General features: G+C 41.1%; 1 protein-coding gene across 1 annotated transcript in view; it reads left to right on the top strand.

The window, feature by feature from the left end:
* Positions 1–5,531: 5,531 nt before the first annotated feature.
* Positions 5,532–25,101, top strand: part of tram1 (translocation associated membrane protein 1) — a 29,524-nt gene continuing 9,954 nt past the window's right edge. Inside the window, exons 1-7 of the mRNA XM_055634455.1 lie at positions 5,532–5,762; positions 9,307–9,370; positions 14,276–14,394; positions 14,477–14,593; positions 14,683–14,741; positions 19,519–19,603; positions 21,280–21,350. Coding sequence (XP_055490430.1) covers positions 5,643–5,762; positions 9,307–9,370; positions 14,276–14,394; positions 14,477–14,593; positions 14,683–14,741; positions 19,519–19,603; positions 21,280–21,350 — 635 coding nt within the window. The 5' untranslated portion in view covers positions 5,532–5,642. The remainder of the gene's footprint in view (positions 5,763–9,306; positions 9,371–14,275; positions 14,395–14,476; positions 14,594–14,682; positions 14,742–19,518; positions 19,604–21,279; positions 21,351–25,101) is intronic.

The following is a 25,101-nucleotide window of genomic DNA, read 5'->3' as shown; positions in this document are numbered from 1 at the left end:
GGATAACATATTTCCTTTCCTGCAGATCATTCATTAGATAGATAGGTTTTACAAAATATTTGTCGTTTCATGTATAGGAAGGAACTTCAGATGCTAGTTTAAACTGAAGATAGACAGAAAAGACCGGAGTAACTCAGCGGGTCAGACAGCATCTCTGGAGAAAAGGAATAGGTGACCTTTCGGGCTGAGACCCTTCACCATATTCGACCCGAAACGTCACCTTTCTCCAGAGATGCTGCCTGACTCGCCGAGTTACTCCAGCTTTTCGTGTCTATCTTCTAGTTGTTTCATGTTACCTGCACTGAGACCTCTTCAATTTAATTCAACTTCCCTTGCTGTCATGGTGAGATTTGGGATGCCATCTCTAGATTTATGGTCCCCATCTCTCATTATGGTATCTTATCCACAATGTAGAACATATGAATTTGCATAGGAATGTTTTGGAATAGGGTTTGAGGTAACAGTCATGAGTGAAGGCTAAACCAGGAGATGATCTGAAGCAGGTGCTGGTAGGTGGTGGAAATAGTGATGGTGCAGATGTGTAGATCAAATGTCATCTCGAGGCTACAAATGACATGAAGGAAATGGACAGTCTGGTTCATTTCAGAGTTGATGCTTGGTAATTTTTTTTCTATCATTTCAGTCTTTCCAATATTTAGTTAGAAAAATATTTAACATGTGGTACGAAAGTGGTGAGATTGGCTTGTTGGCAAAAGTAGTTAATAAACACCACGTCTACTGATTATGTTGCTAAGTCGTGATTTGTAGATGGGAAATAGGATGGGACTGAAGTTTTTTGAGGGAGGGCACAAGTGGCAATCGTACAGCGATGTTCCAAAACTTACCTTCATCGGCGCTGCAGTTCTGCCACTGGCCTTGTGCGCGACTTTGGCGCCTTTGAGGGGGGGTGGGGGATTAAAATGCCGTTTTCTCCTGCTTTTCGGAGGCGGCTTCCTCGGGCAGCTAGCTGCTGAAGAACAATCAATCGGACTTCCGTTCCCGATTTTTTTATTTATTTAATCGCGAGACAATTTAATAATTACATTAAAATAAAAGGTGACTTCTAACGCCCTCAACACCTACAGCGTGACGGATCGCATGAACGGGACAAAACAAAATGTAAGTCGTATATTTTACATATAAACTTGTTTCTTGGGATGGCTTTAATCAAATTTTACGATGCAAAAATGTTATTTGGGCCCCATACAAACAGGCAGTGTTTTTCCTGCCGATATGGGGTTCAAATTTACCGCAAATGCAACGTCCCAATCAATCGCGTTCCAGAAAAACCCACTTAGCAAGATGATTTAAATGCTCTTTTTTTTGGACAATCATGTCATAAGAGCATCTAAATCGTCTATATTTTGTGTTATTGTCTCCCCCTAGTCAATATTTATATACTAAATATCAGTTTTAGTCCCATGTATTATTGAGTGGATGTTTCTAGATTAATTTATGGGAATTAAACATTAAATTCCTTCCATCTGGCATATAAATTCATGACAGTGAGATTTAAAAATCATGTTATATTGTGAATGCTTGTGTGAATGGGATTAGTTTGTTATTTGGATACTTTGGCTATTTAAAAAAAAAAATCCTTTTCTTAAGAAATGGAATCTACAGGGCATTCTTAATGGGAAAGTAGTGGGCAGAAAGGCATGTCATGTGTGGTTTGAAGAGCAAAAAATTGTAGTTTACAATGCCAACATTGAAAATTTGAGGGAAAACAAGGTGTACAGAGTTGCTTATTGGTTACAATCTGAGGAGAATGATGATGCTACTGATTATGATATGCCAATGTACCAGCCAGCAACTGATCTTCTCCATAAAGATTTGGTCTATTGCTGGAAATTGGAATTTATTTACCTATCTGTTATGGATTTACAGCATATAATACAATAATATTACACTGATCTTGGGAATATCACATTTTTTTTTCAAGGCAGCCTGGGTGTTTATTATTATTTCCGGCACAATTTTGTAATTAACTACAATTAGGTAATTAGCTAATTATAATCCTTTAATTTCAGGTCATCCAAGTAAGATGCTTTATATTTGTTTCAGAATGCTTCAATTTATAATAACTGAAAATTTCATTCAGTTCTCTTGATTTTTAAGAAAGTTATGGACTTTTGACTGTCCTCGATCACTGCTTTTTGTGTTAAGTCAATGGAAAACCAATAGGGAACAAGATGCTAATTTCCGAGTATGAATGGTCATAACCTTTTTTAATACTGAAGATATGAACCAGGTGAATTAGGTGTCAAATTAAACTTATTTTTATGCTTTATGGGATAAATTGCAGACTTGATTTATAAAATCTCAAAATGTTGTAACATTGCTACGTACAGTACCACATAACTTTGTACTGCTCGGTCAAGTTACCCTTCAACCTGTATTTTATATAAAACATCCCAGTTGATCCAATCTTTCCCCAAATCTAAAATGTTCCAATCCAATGTGCTTGTAAATATCCTCCGCACCCTCTCCGGTAAATCACATATTTCTTGGTGGCCAGAGTTATGTACAGTACTAAGGTGTTATATAACTAATGTAATTGAATTTGGCATGACCTTGCTGTTTTTTGAAAATAAGTACCTTGGCTAATAAAACAAAGCACCCAATGTACCTTAACAACCTTATTTAATGTGTATTCCCTCTCAAATACACGATCTCATGCTTATCTAGATTAAATTTCATTTGCTACTTTTCTATCCGACTCATCAGACCAGACCAACAGTCTGAAGGAGGGTCTCGACCCAAAACATCACCTATTCCTTTTTTCCAGAGATGCTGACTCGCTGAGATACTCCACCTTTCTGTGTCTAACTTCGATTTAAACCAGCATCTGCAGTCCCTTCCTACATATCTACATTTTCATACATGCTAAAGCTTTCTTGCTCACTGTTTTTCAATGGTGGTTTTAGAAATCATCTGCAAGCCATTCATATTCAGTTCAAAACAATGGGATAAGCTGTCGAGTAACCAGGCTGATAACAGCCACTGTGTCAATCTTGGAGGTGTTCAGTGAAACGATTGCTGAGCCTGCGCTTGGTCTTGCTGATATATTGGAGTCCACACCTGGAACAGTAGGTACAGTAGATGAGGTTGGAGGAGGTGCTAGTCAACCTCTGCCTCACCTGAAAGGACTGTCAGGGGGAGGAGGTACAGGGACAGGTGTTGCATTGTCTGCAGTTGCAGGGGAAGGTAACTGTGGAGGAGGTGGTTTGGGTGGGAAGGGATGAGTTAACCAGGGAGTTGCAGAGGTGACGGTCTCTGCGGAAAGCGGTGGAGATGGGAAGATGTGGCTAGTGGTGGGATCCCGTTGGAGGTGGTGAAAATGTCGGAGGATGATGTCTTTCCAATCAGGTTTCAGGGCTCACCACAGCACAGTCTGCCTTGTTGAAGGTACATAATGACCTACTGCTTACCGTTGACACCGGCGACTGTGCAATCCTGCTCCTTCTCAACCTCAGCGCAGCATTTGATACTGTCGACCACCCAATCCTAATTGACCGTCTCCGGTACGGTGTTGGTATTGATGGCACTGCCCTGAGCTGGTTCATCTCCTACCTCAAAGGTAGGACTTTCTCTTCCAACATAGGAAACTCTTTCTCCACCCCAGCTTGTCTCTGCTGTGGGGTTCCACAAGGTTCCATCCTTGGCCCCATTCTCTTCTCCCTGTATATGCTCCCCTCAGGCCAAGTCATTGAAAGGCACGGCATTTCCTTCCATTGCGACGCAGACGATACACAACTCTATCTCCCCCTGAAGCCCAAAAACCAATCAAATCTGCTTAACATTACCCGCTGCCTCGAGGATATAAAGTGCTGGATGGCCCAGAACTTCCTCCAACTAAACGAGAGTAAGTCTGAGGTCATCCTTCTCAGCCCCTCGGACTCAATCAAAATGATAGCAGGCAGCTTTGGAAGCCTTACTCCACTATTCAAACCTCACGTCAAAATCCTTGGCGTGATATTTGACTCAGCACTGAAATTTGACAAACACGTCAATGCCGTGGTAAAAGCTAGCTTCTTTCAGCTTCGGATGATAGCTAAAATAAAACAATTCCTCCAGTTTGATAACCTCGAAAAGATCATCCATACATTTATCTCCTCTCACCTTGATTACTGCAACTCCCTTTACACTGGCATCAGCCAATCTTCTCTGTCTCGCCTGCAACTGGTCCAAAACGCCGCAGCGAGACTGCTGATGGGCACCCGAAATAGGGACCACATCGCCCCGATCCTGGCCTCTCTCCACTGGCTCCCTGTGCGGTTCCAAATATATTTCAAGACCCTCCTCTTTGTCTACTTGGGGTTACTGAATGTCCCGCGGTCTAGGCATAAACTCAGGGGCAACCGTGCCTTTGCGGTTGCAGCTCCTAGACTGTGGAACAGCATCCCTCTTCCCATCAGAACTGCTCCCTCCATCGACTCCTTAAGTCTAGACTAAAAACGTATCTGTTCTCCCAAGCCTTTCCTGACATCCTCTGAGCGAGGGCTATTTGTATATATGTATGTAGCTTGCTTGTGTATACTATTCTTATAACAAATGTAAAGCACTTTGGTCAACGAGTTTTTTTTTTCAATGTGCTATATTAATAAATATCCGGTGGGCAGCGCGACCGACGTCGCAGCGGCCTCTGCAATCTGTCTGTCTTTTTAAAAAATATTTTTAAATTTTATTGTCCTGTTGAGGGTATAGTTTGTAGTGGGTTTTTGACTGTGTATGTGTGGGGGGCGGGGGGTGGGTTGGGGAAACTTTTAAATCTCTTCCCTGTAAGGGGACCCGACCTTTTCCCTGTCGGGTCTCCGTTGTCGTCGGGGGCCTGGAGCCGTGTAGCGGCCTCCAGCCGGAGCGAGCTGGGGGCTCAAGTCGCGGAGCCGGCGGAGCTACGGACCCACCATCGTGGAGCTGGCCGGCTTCGGAGCGTGGAGAGCTGTGGTGGCACGCTGCTGTGACCCGACTCCGGTGGATGGTGACGCCGGGAGCTCGCGGGTCCCCGGTGGGAGACTGCTTTGCAGGGCACCGGCAACGGGGACTTCTCCCGCTCAAATTTCGGGGTTGAAGGTGACCTGGAGCGGGGCCTTACATCACCCAGCACGGCTTAAACAGCTGCGGGACTTGCTAGCGCCCGCCGGGGGCACCAGTGTCGGGACCCGGAGTAGGGCCTTGCATCGCCCGGCGCAGCTTTAAGTGGCTGCGGAACTTTCTAGCACCCGCCGGGGGCTTTGACTTTGACATCGGGAGAAGTATGGAGAGCAAGGGAGAGACAAGACTTTGCCTTCCATCACAGTGAGGAGGAGATTTGCTGTGATGGATGTTTGTGTGGATTGTGTTGGTGTGTGTCTTGGTTCTTTTCTTGTTGTATGACTGCAGAAACCAAATTGTGTTTGAACTTCATGTGAGGTTCAAATGACAAATAAACGGTATTGTATTGTAAATGTGACTTGACTGGACTGTATTGGGTGAGGCTTCGCGGTACTGCTCCCTTCCTGAAGGGGCGATGCGGCGGGAGTCTCGCCTGCCCCTCGGGCAGCGAGCGAGGGCGGAGTCAGGGCGCCTCAGGCTCCTGCAGACGTGGTGCTGCTGCTCGTTACCGTCAGTCTGAGGTTTCGGACACCCTTCGTGCCACCGCCATGGGTCTGCGCAAGAAAAACAAGAGCCCGCCGGTGTTCAGCCATGAGTTCATCGTGCAGAACCACGCCGACATCGTGTCGTGTGTCGCCATGGTCTTCCTGCTCGGCCTGATGTTCGAGGTGAGTGAGTTAGTGAGTGAGCGGCGCCTACCTCCACCCGCAGCGGGGTTAGCTCCCTTCCAACGGCCCTCAGTGAGGCTGCTCCCCGGCTCCCCGGCTCCCCGGCTCCGGCCGTCCCCGAGACGTGGCATTCCGTGGTGTCGGGCGGACCGTGGACATGTCGGTCCGCTCGGCCCACCGCCTGCCTGCCCGCCCGCCTGCCGCCAGTATCCGGACCGTCTCTCCCAGTTGCTTTTTCTCACCCGGACCTGGTCTCAGCCGCCGGGCATTGTGGTAGTTGTAGTGCCCCGTACGTGTGTCCGGGCGGCGGCGGGCGAGTGCAGGACTACAAGCACCACGGTGCAACGCGCGAAACAAGCGGCGTGGCTTGGCTCAGCTCCCCCTCGGGAACAGTTGCCTTTGGGTTGACGTGTCCAATTCCAAGAGCTTCCCGAACCTCATTTTACTCTAAGCTTGCTGATGGTTTCCAAAATGTACATGTATCCATTCTTAACCATGCTGCACTTGAATATCAATTTATGTTTAAAACTACTTGGAAATATAATCCATATGTGCAATTAAAATGTATTTGTCTATTTTGTCACTGCTGCATATGCCCCTATTCTGCATCGAACTTTGAAAAGTTTGGTGATGTTTTCGTTACTCTTCATCAATCGTAGAAAGCCTTGCGTGTAAAATTGTAAGAGTTAACCAGGCTTCTTAACGGCATGCTTTTTCCTGCGAGTGCCTATCTACGTATATCTAAACTTACATCAATGTAATTGCACTCTAGTCAAAGCAACGCGGTGTCATGTTAGCGACAGCCCTTTGTAAATGTGTAAATTTAATAAAACCAGCGTTTTTTAATTGGGTGTTGGGTTAAAAGTGAGTATACTGATCCAATTATTCACTACAGGTTAATGCTACTTCACTGTACGCACTTGATTACATATGTGCAAAGTTGTAAGGAGGCATGAAGACATGGTACAAAAGTTGCAAGATAAATTTTTGCAAAGCGAGTTACAGTTCATAGAATCAATCAAAAAATTAATACACAAAAACAAGCGTTTTGCTGGTAATATCTGTGATGTTGAATAAGAGCAACCAAACATTATCCCACTTTCTAACACATAGCTCTGCACATCACGTCCGTAGCTCTACACTTGACTCTTCAAATAAACATTAAAGTTGTTCCAAAGCGATGGAAGGGTAACTCCATCAGACTTTCTGGCATTGAATTCCAGAGTTCGTTTGCCCTTTTGGAAAAAAAAATCCTCATCTTTTTAAAACTATGCCGTCAGGTTTGGCGCTGTACCCAAGGGAATTGGGTCCTTTCTATTTGCTATTCAACCGCTCTGAATTTAATCTACTGAAATCATCTCCCTTTTGCCTCCTTTTGTTCCAAAGGAAACAAGTTTATTTGATATCTCGTCAGATAAAAATTTAGATCATATCCATGTAAATACCTTATCTCCAAATGTATGCATGGTATGCAATGTGTGGGCTAAATTGTACATATGAAGTTGAAGCATAATTATGAGCTCTAAAGTTCTGTGGCTCAGCCTATGTGAAAGCTATGCTATCTTAAGCATCATATTGACTTGCCCTTCTACCTGCCAAATCTCCCCAAATGTCTTTCATAGTTGGCTTTCTTCTCTTCATTTTTAATCTTTTTGAGTTCCCGATTTGTTAGTGCTAGTTTCCTTTGATTAACTCTTTGCTAGTTTAATGTCAGAGGACCTAATGCCATCTTTCCAAGCTTAACATTGAGAATGTTCAGATTAGTGCAGAATTTTATCATGAGAGTGGGTGCTCTCTCTGTAGACTTTGCGCATCTTCTGGCTTGTTGGTAGATGGGTGTTATTCTGGCTGGAGGTCCATGACCAGTGGTGTTCTGCAAGGATCATTGCTGGGACCTCTGTTTGTGATATGTATAATGACTCTGACAAGAATGTAGATGAATTGGTAGGCAAGTTTTCAGAGAACATTAAAATTGGAGTTGCTTACAGTGAAGGATGCTGCGAAACGATACAGCAGGTTATAGTTCAGTTACAGATACGGGCAGAGAAATAGCCATGGAGTTTAATCCATGCAAGTGTGTCCATGCACCTTTGTGCATGGACCATTTGTTTCTTTGCTCAGACCCTGTCTCCAGCATATCCAATCTGTCACCTGGGTGACCACAATAAATTAATTCATCTTTGTTACTTGGCCACTTTTGGCTCTTTGATAACATTTTTCATGTCAGCTGGGGGGCACTTGGCACTGCTTCTCCTTTTCACATTACAGACCCGAAAAAAATAAACTTTATGATCTTCCAACTAGATTTTTCATCTACTCTCGTCTGTCTTTGTAATTCTGACATTGGATTGCAATCAAACCTACTGATATATTCTGAATGGTTTCAAGTGTTGTTCGAGCAGTGAATAACCAGACAAGTGAAGAATATTCTATTAAAAATTTTACGGTGCATTGTGGATGGTGAAAGGTTTTTGGAGAAATCATGATCTGCTTGTGTGCCTGGTTCCTTGTCAATGTTGACTCTTCAGTATCACAATGATGACAAATGACAGGAAACCCGATGTCAATGCAATGTGGTTGTGCGGTTTTGTTGTAGATGGTTGATGCTTGGTACTTGTTCAGCACATTATCTGAGGTTTATCAAGTAAAGCGTCAAAGGTTTCTAAGTTTTTCTTTGTGCAGGGAAGAAATTCTTCATCCTGTTTTTGACTTTGTGATGGAGGGAGATGATTGATCAAATGGTTGCAAAATGATTGATCCTCTAATCCTTGTGTAATTATTTGTACTGAATCAGCTTGGCAAATCCCCAGCTGAATCTGATTCAGTATTTCAGTCAGGGTGCTTTTAGACCTTTCCTGTGTCACTACACTCAGTTATACCTTTATTGCCCGGAATATATTGAATTAACTGAAGATCATCATCTGTGTTTATGGCGTGGTCAGGGCAAGATCAAAATGTATCATGTTCTTAGGGCTTCAGGTTCAAAATAGTTATAAATACTCATCTATGTGTTTTGCTCTTGTGCTGGACTTTGGTATTGTTCATGGTGAAGTATGTAGCGACTAAATCAATTTTCCCTCCGGCTGGATGTAGCTTTGATATGTCAATTGTTCAATAGCAAATTGTAATGTATTTTTGTTTTGCGTTTATGCATGCATGCAGTCCTGTACTTGATGCTTCACCTCAGTTGTTAGCATTTTTCGGCCTGCTTGCGGTTATGATCAGCAAGCTGTCCTGCATTCCTCATTTCTTCCACACTTGCTGGGCACGATAGGATGACGGATATGGGAAGCTACGTGACTAGATTGTAGTGAAATGAAATCATTGCTGTGCGTGAAACCTCAATTTTGTAAATGTATCCCATTTAGTGTGGGTTTTAATGCTGTACAACAAAATTGAGCTGCCCTTACTATTGTTGGTATTGACATCAGCCATTGAAAAGGTCGATGTCCATTTTCCATGCTGATTGATGGCTAAAATGTTGTTTTTTTAATTTAAATGATTACTTATGGTAACTGAGGATATTTTCTTTCCTGTTTTGCAGATGACAGCTAAGATAGCTGTGTCCTTTGTTACTCTGCAATATAATATCACAATTCCTGCAACAGGTATGTTTTCTTAGCGTTTTTGGATTTCTCAGAGCAATACCTTGCATTAAGTAACCCTTGCTTTCCCTTTGTCTCCAAGTCAAGTCAAGTCAAGTTTATTTGTCACATACACATACGAGATGGTTCTCCGACTAGTTTAACTGTCCTGAGTACATTTTACTGATAGTATGCCTCATTGTCACCTTTCCCTCGTTTAATGATCTATTCTACATTTTCCTTGATCTTCGTACCCTTTGATCTCTTGTTTTCATGCTTCCATATCTCTGTCTCCCTCTCCCCCGACTCTCAGATTGAAGAAGGGTCTCGACCTGAACCATCGCGCATTCCTTCTATCCAGAGATGCTGCCTGTCCTGCTGAGTTGCTCCAGCATTTTGTGTCTATCTTCGGTTTAAACCAACATCTGCAGTTCCTCTTTTTCTGGCTGAGCCTCTCGACAGCCTAGCTAATCTATTAACCCAGAGATGAGCTTCCAGCTCAATGTCCTTCGTTACAAAGACCACCTACATTCACCTTCAGAATATTGGGGAAAGTCACCCCTGTCTGTGATTTGACTATGGAAATGATGTGTGGGCCAATCTACCATCCACCCATCCAGAATTCTGGGGCCTATCTCCAGACTTTGTCTTCCATTCCAGTATTCAGGCATGAGATTTCTCCGTGGATTTTGAAATTTGATAAGTCATCGCCGCCGTTGTGAGACTTCACCCCTTATGAGGCATCAGCGCTATCGACGCCCCACTTCGCATCTCCATGGTGCCGACCCAGGCCCCAACCGCAGGCACCGTCGGCCGCTTCGTCCGATCCGGGCTTCTACCCGCGAAGACTCTGGCTTCTACCGCGAGGACTCTGGCTCCAGGAGGCGTCGAGACCGCGGCGCCTCGATAACGGCCTCTGGCTGCGTTCACAGGTCGTCGGGAAGCCTTCTGGCTGTGCAATACAATGCATTGTTGCATTTCCTACTTGGACTCACCATTAAGTCAGCAATTAGCATTCCTTAATAGTCACTGACTTTGCTGGACATTTTCACATTGCCAGAATCACCAAAAGAAGATAAAAGATTATTTGCTTATTTTTCTTTTATTTTAAATATAATTTGACCATAGATTTAAATAAATTAAATCTTTAATTTTAAATTTTGGCAAGTGTTATTTTCAAATATGGCTTAAATTCCAAGTTGAGATGTTAATATTTTGTCCACTTAATTTGACTGAGTAGCTATGTAGCACAATATGATCATCTTTGAAGTAGACGGATCATCATTTTCATCCTAACTGTTAAGAGTTGGATTTGAAATTAATTTGGCATTTAAATACAATGATAAAGGATACTTCTCTATAATTAGAGTAAACAAGCAAGGAACAGGTATCATGTTACAAGTAGGTGTAATATAAAATATTTTCAATATGACATAAGTGTAAACAAGCAAGGAGTTGGTGTCATTTTAAGGTATGATTATCACAAATTTTCTGTGTAAATCAAGAAGTGACAAGCAAGTAAAATGTGCCATTTTAAGGTATAATTTAAAAAAATTACAGTATAAATTAAGGGTAAATGGGCAAGAGAGTATGTTGCCTGGACCCCCATCTCTCTTCCTCTTTTTTCTTTTTTTTCCCTGATCATGCCTGAGTATTACCTCAATATTACTCAATATTCTGAGTGACGTTTCCTCACTATTTGGCAACCTTGTCTCTGTGAACCCTGAACTCTGAGGTTCCCTCCAAAATATTGTCTCTCCACTTTCCTTCAAATCGTTTCTTAATCCACAATTTTACTTAGTAACAAATACAGACTATTATCTAAATGGTGGCCGATTGGGAAAGGGGGAGATGCAGCGAGACCTGGGTGTCATGGTACACCAGTCATTGAAGGTAGGCATGCAGGTGCAGCAGGCAGTAAAGAAAGCGAATGGTATGTTAGCTTTCATTGCAAAAGGATTTGAGTATAGGAGCAGGGAGGTTCTACTGCAGTTGTACAGGGTCTTGGTGAGACCACACCTGGAGTATTGCGTACAGTTTTGGTCTCCAAATCTGAGGAAGGACATTATTGCCATAGAGGGAGTGCAGAGACGGTTCACCAGACTGATTCCTGGGATGTCCGGACTGTCTTATGAAGAAAGACTGGATAGACTTGGTTTATACTCTCTAGAATTTAGGAGATTGAGAGGGGATCTTATAGAAACTTACAAAATTCTTAAGGGGTTGGACAGGCTAGATGCAGGAAGATTGTTCCCGATGTTAGGGAAGTCCAGGACAAGGGATCACAGCTTAAGGATAAGGGGGAAATCCTTTAAAAACCAAGAGATGAGAAGAACTTTTTTCACACAGAGAGTGGTGAATCTCTGGAACTCTCTGCCACAGAGGGTAGTTGAGGCCAGTTCATTGGCTATATTTAAGAGGGAGTTAGATGTGGCCCTTGTGGCTAAGGGGATCAGGGGGTATGGAGAGAAGGCAGGTACGGGATACTGAGTTGGATGATCAGCCATGATCATATTGAATGGCGGTGCAGGCTCGAAGGGCCGAATGGCCTACTCCACCTAATTTCTATGTTTCTAACTGCTTGCCAGGCTTCTTCTCATTTTCTTGGTCTGATTCCTGTAAGGTGCCTTAGGGCATTTTATTATATTAAAGCAGTACATAATACAAGATGTTATCATTATCTTTATCATGGGCTGATGTAAAGTGCTTATTAATGTGATGGTTTTTTGATGAACCTTCGAGTAATTTCTCGCTTTTTGAAATTATTTGTAAGTAACATACTTAAAAACATCAACAGAAGTTTAAAAGTAGTTTGTCATGAATACTGTTGTAGTTGTTGTACATGGTCTTCAATTATTAGTTTTTCTTATTCTACTATTTTCCCATATTCCTTCAGATTTTTTTTAATTGTAATTGTTGGACATGGTCTTCAAATGTTAATGGATTTCTGACATCTCAATCAGCGGAATCCTATAACTATTGCTTGCTTCCATTTTATTGAAATGTACTTTCCTTCTGCTATTGGGATCACATTATAACTTTTTACTGGAGCTTTATAGTAATTGTGTTGAATTCACCTAAAACACCTGAACTCCTTCAACATTAAACCCACCAGTTCTAGTAATGATTTTATTTTTCTACTAGCTGAACATTTTGCAATCGTTACACTCAAGTTTTTTTTATTGTTATTAATTAGTTTATCAACCTGATCATTCTATTTTTTTTATTTGCTTATTATACAATCTTGCAAAGTTTCCATCTTTTTTTGTTTTTGTTTTTTTGTTTTTTGTTTATTTTATTAGACGTTAATACAGTACAAAACAGTACAGTGGAACCTAATTTTAGGTGCCAACTATATCATACCATAATCCATTCTATGTACAACCTCTAGTTTTATGTTTTGAGAAGGAAGTAAGCAAGACAAGAAAAATAAAACAATAGAAAGGGGAAAAAGAGGAAAAATAGATGGTAGAGAATAGAAAAACATGAAGTGTGTATATAAAAAAAAAAGTGGAAAGTAGAAATATGAGAGATGGCCCCTTAAAAGAGAAATTTTCAAATCTTTATTCAGAGATGTAGATCTATCCACGGCATGAACTGAAATCAGCAATCTTTACGGTACCGCTGCATCACATGATTCCAAAAAGTCGATGAAAGGAGACCAACTCCTTAGTAATTGGTCATATTTATCTATTAGTCGGAATCTCATTTCTTCAAGGCGTGCTATGTCCATCATATTCCTAATCCACATTTTAACAGTTGGTATAGTTGTATTTTTCAAAAATTTAAGTATCAATTTCATTCCAATTATTAACCCATAATTTAAAAAAAAACGTTTTGGTCTTTATTTAAATTGATATCTTCTACTATTATTCCAAATATAATCCATTCCGTTTTAGGTTCTATTGTGGACTTGAAAAGCCTTGTAAATATATCAAATATCGCTCCAAAATTTATTCAACTTTGTACATCCTACAAATGAATGTGTTATATTAGCTTTTTGAAACGGACATTTATCGCATCTGGGAGAGACGTTTGGATAAAATTTATTCAACCTCGTTTTTGAATAATATAAGTCTATGTAATAATTTGAATTGAATTAAATTATGTCTTGCATTAATAGAACAATTATGTCTGTTCATCAGATACTTTTCCCATCTATCCTTCGAGATCTTTATCATTAGCTCATGTTCCCAATCTTCTCTTAGTGCTTCTGTTGAGGGTAATTCTCTATTTAATATATTATTATAAAAGTATGATATTAGTTTTTGTGAATCAGCCTTAATATTCATTGCTTCTTCTAAAGGTGTACTTTTTTTTTTAATGATTTTTATTTATTTTTTTATGATACTGCCTGTAAGGGAAATTCATTTTGTTGTCTTAAATTGAGACAATGACAATAAATTTGAATACAATACAATACAATACAATAAAGGACCTAAAAATATAGTTTGAAATCTATGTATATGTTTCTTCATAAAGTCACATATCTGTATATATTTAAAATATTGATTATCCTTCAGTTTAAATTTAAATTTTAAATGTTGAAATGATAACAGTTTGCCCAATTCATACACATCCCCTACTTTCCTAATCCCCAGTCTATCCCATTGTTGATATGTTTTATCAATAAGAGACGGTATGAATGCAGGGTTGTTCAATAGTGGGGTTAGTACTGATAGATTATTTAATTTCAAGGATACTTTTATTTGTTTCGAAATTCCATTTTTAAGATCACATTACTTCATGAATGATTTATGAATTGCATTCTTTTCAAGGTATATTTTGTTTTACTTTTAATTTGACAGTTACATTTGCAGTTATTAATTCTTACAAAATAATCACCTGTGAACGCCTACGTGTACTTTTGTTTTACATATGTAACTTACGTTGTGCATCAATATATCTTGAATTCTTTGTTTCTCTTAGATGAAAAGGGAGAATCACGCATTCTTTATCATTATGGCTTTAAGGACGTGGCTACAATTTTCTTTTACACTTTGGTTGCTATTATTCTCCACGCCATTGTGCAAGAGTATGTGCTTGATGTGAGTATGGTTACATTTTTTAAATAATCCCTCAAATTATGTTTTATCCAGCTATCAAATGACTTGAGTTACTTCATTACAGAAAATCAACAGGCGGATGCACTTCTCAAAAACAAAGCACAGCAAATTCAATGAATCTGGACAACTCAGTGCCTTTTACTTGGTTTCTTTTGTCTGGGGAGCATGCATTCTAGGCTCTGTAAGTAAAAATTATTTTCAATATTTTTTGATTTTGGCAAATATAATGATTGCTTAACAGTCTGAGCAAACATTTTTTCATGTTTACAGGAGAATTACGCATCACATCCTAGGAATTTATGGGAAAGCTACCCACATACGTTGATGCCGTGAGTATTTTTTTATAAAAACATTAATATATCTTCACCTATTTCTATTATTTATCCTTTACACTTTTGATTCTTATAGGCATGTGCAATGCGGGTGCACTTTTCAATAGAAAGTCGTTTGTGCTGGGGTTTTGGGTCTGAAAATTAGTGCCATATGGTTATAAATGCTTTTCTTCCTTTGAGCACAGCACTTGACCCAAAGTGTAGGAGAAAAGAATCATTCTTGTGGCTCTCTTGGGTGTTTCTTCCAATGTACCTCTAACCCTAAACATCTTACTTAAACTTGCTGGACACCTCTCCCTGATGAATATTGGAATAATAATATGCTGGAATATTATTATTATTATTATTATATATAATAATAATACATTTTATTTATGGGCGCCTTTCAAGAGTCAAGGACTCTTTACAAAAATTTAGCAGGTAGAGGAAAAACATGTAAGGGGAATGAAATAAATAGTAGAGACATGACTAGTACACAAAGTAAAGACAGAATTCAATTCAAAACACAATATGAGGCAATTAATGCACATGAAAAGGGAGGGGGACGTGGGGCTAAGGATAGGCAGAGGTGAAGAGATGGGTCTTGAGGCGGGATTGGAAGATGGTGAGGGACACGGAATTGCGGATCAATTGAGGGAGGGAGTTCCAGAGCCTGGGAGCTGCTCTGGAGAAGGCTCTGTCCCCAAAACTGCGGAGGTTGGATTTGTGGATGGAGAGGAGACCGGCTGATGTGGATCTGAGGGACCGTGAGGGTTGGTAGGGGGAGAGGAGGTCAGTGAGATATGGGGGGGGGGGCAGATGGTGGAGGGCTTTGTAGGTGAGGACCAGGATTTTGTAGGTGATCCGGTGGGAGATAGGAAGCCAGTGAAGTTGTTTGGGGACTGGAGTGATGTGATGCCAGGATTTGGTGTGGGTGATGAGTCGGGCGGCTGCGTTCTGGACCAGTTGGAGTCGGTTGATGTAGGTGGAGCTGATGACCAAGGAGAAGTGAATTGCAATAGTCCAGTCGGGAGGAGATGAAGGCATGGATGAGTCTATCAGCAGCGGGAGGTGTGAGAGAGGGTCTGAGTTTGGTGATGTTGTGGAGATGAAAGAAGGAGGTTTTAATGACATGGCGGATGTGAGGCTCAATGGAGAGGGTGGAATCAAAGATCACGCCAAGGTTGCGGGCCTGGGGAGATGGGGAGAGTGGGGTTACTGATTTTGCTCAGTGTGGTTATTGATTTTGCTCAGTGTGGCTTTGGAGCCTATGAGGAGGAATTCTGTCTTATCGCTGTTGAGTTTGAGGAAGTTATGTTGCATCCAGGTTTTTATAGCTGACAAACAGGAGTTGATATGGGAGACGGGGGCGGTTGTGGGGGGATTTGGTGCCGAGGTAGATCTGGGTATCATCAGCGTAACAGTGGAAGTCCAGGTTGAAGTGGCGGGGTATCTGATCAAGGGGGAGGATGTAGATGATGAAAAGGAGGGGGCCGAGTACGGAGCCTTGGGGAACGCCTTGAGTGACTGGCTGTAGCAGAGGTGTGGTTGTGGAGAGAGATGAAGTGGGATCTGTTGGAAAGGTAGGAACGGAGCCAGCTGAGTGCAGAGCCTTCAATGCCGAGGTTTTTGAGTGGTGAGCAGGATGTTATGGTTCACTGTATCGAAGGCTGCGCTCGGGTCGAGGAGGATGAGGATGTTGAGGGAACCCGTGTCAGCAGAGTTGAGGACTTTGAGGAGAGCAGTTTCTGTGCTATGGAGGGGGCGAAAGCCAGATTGGAGGGGTTCGAGTAGGTTATACGCAAGGAGGTGGGAATGAAGTTGCGACGCAACGATATGCTCCAGGGTTTTTGAAAGAAAGGGGAGGTTTGAGATTGGGCGGTAGTTAATGAGCGAGGAGGGATCAAGACCAGGTTTCTATAAGATTGGTGTGACAGCAGCAGTTTTGAAAGCGGAGGGGACAATTCCTTGGGACAATGAGGAGGAAGAGATTAGTGAGGTAGGGGCAGAGAACAGGGAGGCAGGACTTCAGCAGGGTAGTGGGGAGATGGTCGAGGGAGCAGGTAGTGGGTTTGGAAGAGCTGATGAGTTTGGAGATTTCAATAGGGGTGACCAGGTCAAACTGGGAGAGGAAGCAGTGTGGAGGAGGGGTAAGGAGGTCAGTGGAGATGTTGAAAGGAGGGGCCTTGGTAGGTGGTGGAGTAGATGCTGGTGAGTCGGGTACAGGGGATAAAGATTGATAGATGGTGCTGATTTTATCAGCGAAAAGGTGGAGGAATGAGTTGCAGAGATCCGGAGTAGAGGTAGGGAGAGTGTTGGCTCGAGGCTTGAGGAGGTTGCCCACTGTGGAGAAGAAGGTTCTGTGGTTTAGGCAGGGGTCGGTGAATATGGAGGAGAGGTAGGCAGATTTTGCAGCAATGAGGGCATCTTTGTAGTCAGTGAGGTGGAGTTTGTAAGCTTCAAGGTGGACTGTGAGAGATGATTTATTTGTGAGTCGTTCAAGTCGGCGACCAGTCTGTTTCAGTTTACGAAGTGCAGGTGTGTACCAGGGTGAAGATGTGTTGAAAGTTACGGTTCTTGTTTTGAGGGGGGGCATAGTGTTAAGGGAGATAGACAAGGTGGAGTTGAGATGGTTTGTGAGATCATCAGGTGAGATGTGGGTTGAGTCCAGGGGGAGAGTGGTGGAGAGCAGGTCAGAGAGATGGTGGGGATCAATGGATTTTAGATTACGGAAGGTGATTTCTCGGAGGAAGCAGGGGCGAGGTGTCGGAGAAGGGATGGTGAACCGTATAAGCTTAGGCTGGGTGAGTGGGCAAATGTTTGGCAGATGCAGTATAATGTGGATAAATGTGAGGTTATCCATTTTGGTGGCAAAAACAGGAAAGCAGACTATTATCTAAATGGTGGCCGATTGGGAAAGGGTGAGATACAGCGAGACCTGGGTGTCATGGTACACCAGTCATTGAAGGTAGGCATGCAGGTGCAGCAGGCAGTAAAGAAAGCGAATGGTATGTTAGCTTTCATTGCAAAAGGATTTGAGTATAGGAGCAGAGGTTCTACTGCAGTTGTACAGGGTCTTGGTGAGACCACACCTGGAGTAAGCGTACAGTTTTGGTCTCCAAATCTGAGGAAGGACATTATTGCCATAGAGGGAGTGCAGAGACGGTTCACCAGACTGATTCCTGGGATGTCAGGACTGTCTTATGAAGAAAGACTGGATAGACTTGGTTTATACTCTCTAGAATTTAGAAGATTGAGAGGGGATCTTATAGAACTTACAAAATTCTTAAGGGGTTTGACAGGCTAGATGCAGGAAGATTGTTCCCGATGTTAGGGAAGTCCAGGACAAGGGGTCACAGCTTAAGGATAAGGGGGAAATCCTTTAAAACCGAGATGAGAAGAACTTTTTTTCACACAGAGAGTGGTGAATCTCTGGAACTCTCTGCCACAGAGGGTAGTTGAGGCCAGTTCATTGACTATATTTAAGAGGGAGTTAGATGTGGCCCTTGTGGCTAAGGGGATCAGGGGGTATGGAGAGAAGGCAGGTACGGGATACTGAGTTGGATGATCAGCCATGATCATGTTGAATGGCGGTGCAGGCTCGAAGGGCCGAATGGCCTACTCCTGCACCTAATTTCTATGTTTCTATGATCAGAGAAGGGGAAGAGGCATGGATCAATCATTTTGAATAACCTGAAGGGAAGACTAACACACTGGGTGAATACATGGTTGTGTCAGCCTCAATAAGAGCAGAAAGAGCAATACAAAGTTACGTGCTGCCCCAAATTGTGGGAAGAAATTATGTGGGACATAATTTGCCGAGAACGACTGGCAGATTTGGATGAGGGTGATGATATTGTGTGCCAGATCAAAGTGGCAGCCTCTACTGAGACTCGGGTCTCCAGAAGTGAGAACAGTGAGCACTGCCTGCAAACTGAAACCCTAACCCTTGCGTTCTCTAAAACGTGGTCATTGGCCACCAAACCTTGGTGATGAGCAATTTTGTTATGTCAATGCAGCTTAGTACCCAGGACCTCCTGGTTTGAGGCTCAGCTGAGTATTGTCTTTACTTGCTGCCTCTTGTGAAGCTCTCTTTCCCTGAAATGAGAAAGTGAAAACCACAGTTGAATTTTGGAGGAAAAAAAATGGCTATGCTATCCTAATAAATGTGGTACTAAATTTCAAGTTCAAATGAGCCATGATTGATTTCAGATCTGTACTTTACCGTTAGACTTTAGAGACCTGATGTGACATTATGGTTGAACCAGAAGTTTATTTACATTACTTTTAGCTTATTTAATTTTAGACAGGACTTGGTGTTATAGTTGCATTCAAGACATTAAATAATTTTGTTGTAATATATTTGAACTGGTTATTTATTGTAGACTTATTGCAATTTATATCCAAGAGCTGAAATATGATATTTGATCACTGGTAGCGGTGAAGTCTGAGACTAATTTGCATGCTACACTATTCCAGGTAAGAATATTAATTTCACAGCGTCGTGAAGAAATATGCAACGTTCTGATTAGTCAGAATGCTTTGTGGCAACACGGCTGTGAGCAAAGGTTGTCATTAGTAACAGTAGTGTCCCTTAGTTATCTGGAACTGTTTTTGTTGGTTATTGTAATGATGCCTCCAAAATATGTTACAGATAAATTAGCGGTAATTTACTTAACTATTTACAAGAGTTAATTTAACCTGTACATTTTGATTTTGGCCTGTACATTGTGATTTGCACTAAATTGCAAGATTTCTATGTACATTCTTTGTAACATTTTTTTATTTTTTTTAGTTTTCAGGTGAAATTTTTCTATATCGCCCAGGTGGCTTATTGGTTGCATGCCTTACCGGAGCTTTATTTTCAGAAAACCCGAAAGGTGAGCTTTGGTACTTTTCCTTTGCATGATGTTTTGCATACAGTATACCAGCTGCAGCAACAAATGTTGGGAAGGCAAATTTGATTAACAAAGTTAATAATAATTAGTTGATGATGAACAGCAGAATTTAGACTTGACTTGGCATTGAACAAAGCTCTGTAGAAATGCAGTCTAATATTATTATGTTAAGCCTTGGTAATGACATTTAGTTTTTGAACTTTCCTGATGAATGACAGATTAAAACCACTACCTGGTGTGGCTGTACAGCCCAAAAGCCTCGGGTGTAGGAAAGAACTGCAGATGCTGGTTAAATTGAAGATAGACACAAAATGCTGGAGTAAATCAGTAGGACATGCAGCATCTCTGGAGTAAATCAGTAGGAGACCCTTCTTCAGTCTGACGAAACGTCACCCATTTCTTCTCTCTAGAGATACTGCCTGTCCTGCTGAGTTACTCCAGCATTTTATATCTATCTTCTGTGGAACTATGAATCTTCATCGGAAGTAAAGATGCAGCTGCAAAGTGTCACTAAGGGTTTTCCATGTGGGCGGCACAGTGTCGCAGCAGTAGAGTTGCTGCCTTACAGCGCCAGAGACCCAGGTTCGATCCTGACTACGGGTGCTGTCTGCACAGAGTTTGCATGTTCTCCCGACGACGGCATTGGTTTTCACCGGGTGCTCCGTCTGATTTCCAAAGACGTGCAAGTTTGTAGATTAATTTGATCATGTAAATTGTGTGTAAGATAGAATTAGTGCACGGGGTGATTGTTGGTCGGCTGAACGGTCTGTGACTACACTGTTTCCCTGAACTAAACAATGTCTGTTACCTGGGAAGATGGGTATATTTTAGACATACAAGTGCAGTAAAACTTTGATAATCCACTATCTGGTTGTTCATAAATTCTAAGGATTCTTCATCTGGCTCACTGGGATTCTGATTTGCACACTCCTGCTGACACAGACACCCAGGTCTCTGGGGAAACGTATTATGCTACTGTGTAAAATTTAAAAGTAAAATAAGTGTATTTGAATATTCATACAAAAAAACACCCAATAGAAACATAGAAAATGGGTGCAGGAGTAGGCCATTTGTCACTTTGAGCCAGCACCACCATTCAATATGATCATGGCTGATCGTCCAAATAATCTGTCAAATCTGCTGATCCACGGCACTTTGTTCCTACTTTGCAGTCTACACTTTGCAGTCTACAATGCCCTTCAAAATGCGCCACTATTCCCTCTCAACCCAGATCCAAGCTGCATGACTTCCCTGCCTCTGTCCTGACAGCATGATCTAAGCAAAACAGGAATTCTTCCCGGAAGAATGGAAAACAGATTTTAATGCAACTATTTTCTTGTGTATCTAATAAGTGAAACACCCCTGACAAGGTTTCTTGTCATTGTTTTCAGCTGGATATACCAAACATTTTTTAAAGATTTTGTTGATAATGAAAATGTTTGATGTACTAATGCTGTTCCAAGGCCATTGAAACATCTGAGTTAGAATCATTATATATTGATTATTTGACCATTCTCAATATATTTCTGGAGATGATGCATTTTTATTGATGTAACATACATTTCAATGAAGTGATTTGGAATCCACCTCTAAAATTGCACCTTTGAACAATGTTTGCACTGTTATTGGTTTGTAGTTGAGTGTCTTTTTGTTTTTAGGAAGATATTCCTCGGCAGCTTGTGTATACGAGCTTGTATATTTTTCACATTGCTGGAGCTTATCTGTTGAAGTAAGTATTTTTCAGAACTGGTGTGAATGAAGAAAAACCCCTCAATATAATCATTTGAATCGGGCAATTAAAATAAACCTAAATAGGAACTCCAGAAGACCCTGTCACTTGTTTCACTGTAAGGGGCTGTTAGATAGTCAAAAAGAGAGCCAATAATAATAATAATAATAATAAACTTTATTATGGACTCAAGGTCCAGACAAGGGGCTACATTACATTAAAAATGCATTGCATATCAAATATCATAAATATATATAAAATCATGGTACATCACATAAAAACATCATAATTTATATTTAACAAAAACCCACAATACTCAAGCAATAAAAATCCAGATTAAAAGATGATCAATGTCCTGCAACGAGACAACGATACCAGTGTCTCCATAACTGGGATTCGTAGTGTGTAGTGCTAACCCTTATGTTTGTCAAGGCCACAATAAGCACATTTTTAGAGTCATTTATCCTGCAAATGAATTTATACATGTGGTGTCTTAGGATAGCTAAAGTACTGACTCCTGCAGCCACAAACATATTACTGGCACTACACCATCTAGGTTGCCTTAGCAGTGTTCTCATGGCATCGTTATATGCCACCTTTAGTCTCTGCATACTTGTCTTTAAATAGTTCAGGTGCGCAGTGTGCTCAGTATGCTCTAAATAGCGACATCTTCACCACATCTGCACACGCACCAAATTTACGCAAGAGGATATTTGCCTGTACATACAGCATGCGTCGTTGCCTATAAATATCCTCATCTTAGCCAAGATTGTAGCTAAAGGGGAATCTAAAGGAAATAAAATTCATTTATTAACAGTATTCGTTATTTTAATTAAACTGAACCAAACCTGTAGGGACACTGTTTATAGGCTATCTCAACACTGGCATTTCTTAACAAGTGGGTAGTTTTGCAGATGGTTATTTTAATTGTATGGTCTCAAAATTCTGTTGCATTAGCTTGTGGCAAACCTAACTTCAATTTGTGACCATTTTACTTGTCTGGAATTTTGTTGTGACAGAAAAGGCTTGTGTTTCTGGGCATTCATCAATATATTCATGAACTAGGTGCATGGCATTAATTTGAAGATTGCCTCCCTCTGATTTAACCCTCCCTGGGGAGAATGACCAATTTACACAGAAATGGGATGATTTGTGAATCAAACATATCTTATTCCTTTAGGCTATGATTGGTTATTCGAACTGATTTTTGTGATTGAGCTTGCTGCTAGAAGTATGACCTTTATTTATGTTGGTCCTTTCGATCTTGAACAGGAAAAAAATGGAAAGGTTTGGAAAAAGAAATCTTTACTTGGAAGGCTTTTTAGAGATGTTAATAAATCATGAATAGAAGAAACTTCTGATGACTTCTGATAACTAGATTAATTCTGGTGGCTCAGCAAGACATAGTTTTCGGCCGATTAATTTGCAAATTAGTAAATGAATCGGTAAATCATAAATTAGATTCATGTTATGGCATTGGTTAAATTCATGGTGGAACAAGAATTTAATCAGCAAGGTAGTTAAGCTGATCGGAATGGAGGTCATGTCAAATGTGTAACTTGAATGGACACTCAATCTAACAAGTCCCTGCTTTTTATTATCTCAATCTATACATGGTATATCATCTAATTTTATTTACACCAATGTTCATTTTTCGATAATCACCGTTTCCAACTTCACTTATAGTTAGTTTAGAGATGTAGTGCGGAAACAGGCCCTTCGGCCCACAAGTCCGCGCCGATCACCTATCCCCGCACACTTAAGGGCCCGTCCCACTTTCACGACCGAATTCATGACCTTTTTTACTCGTGGACATTTTTCATCAGGCTAGAAAAACGCCCCGACCTACTTGATGCCACGAGTACTTACGACTAGCATCACGACCTACCTAAGACCTCATGACGACCATGCTGCGAGTATGAGTCAAGGGCAAACTCGGCAGAGGTCGTAAATTAGATCATGAAAGTGGGACAGGCCCTTTACACTATCCAACGCACACTAGGGACTATTTTCAATTTTATCAAGCTAATTAAACTACAAACGTGTTCATCTTTGGAGGATGGGAGGATCCCGGAGAAAACCCACGCAGGTCACGAGGAGAACATACAAACTCTGAACAGACAAGCACCCATAATTAGGATCAAGCCCAGGTCTCTGGCGTTGGAAGGCAGCAACTCTTTCCTGCGTCCAACCGTATAAACATTTTAATTTTCATTATCCCCCAATTTGATGATACCATCAATGGGTATTGCATTTGAAATCGGTTATGCTATCCAGTTTTCTATCTCTAAAACCCCGTTTCCTCATTTGAAAACTAGCAACTATCTTGTGAATGTGTCTATTTAGCTTCATAAAGTAAAGAAGCATTCCTATTTACCCATCAGTCTTTTTTTTAATGGTCCTCCTCTTGTCATTCTTTGAAATTTAGAATTTGTATTCCAAATTGTATCTAAATTTGCACCTAATTTGGGAGAAAAAAAATTAGGAGTATTTTTAACCATGCAATATTAACAGTTAAGAATCTGATTTGTTCATGCTGATATTAGTCTTTGGTTCTGTTACTGAGAATGGGGACAACTTAAGATTGCTATTGGTTTATTGTTGAAAGGTCTACGTCCATTGTTGATAACGGAATGGAAACTGCAGAATATAATGTAGACACAAAATGCTGGGGTAACTCAGCGGGTCGGGCAGCATCTCTGGAGAGAAAGATGGGTGACGTTTTGGGTGGAGAGCCTTCTTCAGAATATAATGCTACAGATACAGGGAAAATGCAGATAAAAACATGCTATTGCTGCAACGAGGTAGATTGGCAGATCAAGAATCTTATCAGACTCTTGAACAAAACTCGTATGCTAACAGTGGGGACGAGCTGTTTTGGAATCTGATTGTAGTTTCATCTTTTGTTCCTTCTGCATGAGGTGAGGAGAAAAGGGAGTGAGTGAGGTGTGAAAGGTCTTGATAATGTTGATCGCTCTCTGCCCATTTGTTGTCAATAGCAGGGCCGGCCTTAGGCGGTGCGGGGCCCAATTAGGAACAATTTTGGTGAGCCCCAGGTTCCCAGCCAAGGTTTGTAGAATTGTAGAAATATAAATAAAGTCTATTATAGACTTTATATCTCTATGGTAGAAAGAAAAGTTATCAAAATGTGCGCTTAAAAAGTGCATGCGAGTTAATGGACCAAACCGATCTAAGCTACATTTTAATATAGAATTCCATACATGTAAGTCTACAGGTAACAAACAAAATGTGTAGATCATCTCTGGAAAGTACCTAGTTACAATACCACTTGTTTTAGTGACTGTGAAATGAAAAAAAAAGAAGTAATTTAATTAACTAGATCCTGGAACAAAAACCATTGGCAAAAAAACAGTCCAGGCATTAAATTTTGGGCTTCAGCCCCATCCTACCCTTTCGGGCTTTACTGCAGACCTTTTTGAGTGGAAGACTTGCTATAAAACCCACAGATTTTACGTTTCCCTCCCAAGTTGACTCTCGCCAACTTTCCCCACAAGAGCTCGCTTAAACCAAATAAAGCCACGTCTGTTTACACATATATCATTTATTTATTCATTTATTTAAAATAATACTTGTACTCTCTGCAAATATGACTGAATATAGCAGAAAAAGTATAACACCTGCCTATCACTTCTTATGAAAAGCCGTAACTGAAGGAATGTCTGAGAAAATTAATTAATCTTCATTGTCACACATAATAATATCTGATCATCTTTTACCTGATGTTTTATGA

This window comes from Leucoraja erinacea, chromosome 4, assembly GCF_028641065.1.
Source record: "Leucoraja erinacea ecotype New England chromosome 4, Leri_hhj_1, whole genome shotgun sequence".
Taxonomy (NCBI): Eukaryota; Metazoa; Chordata; class Chondrichthyes; order Rajiformes; family Rajidae; genus Leucoraja; species Leucoraja erinaceus.
This window is presented reverse-complemented; position numbering and strand designations above follow the sequence as displayed.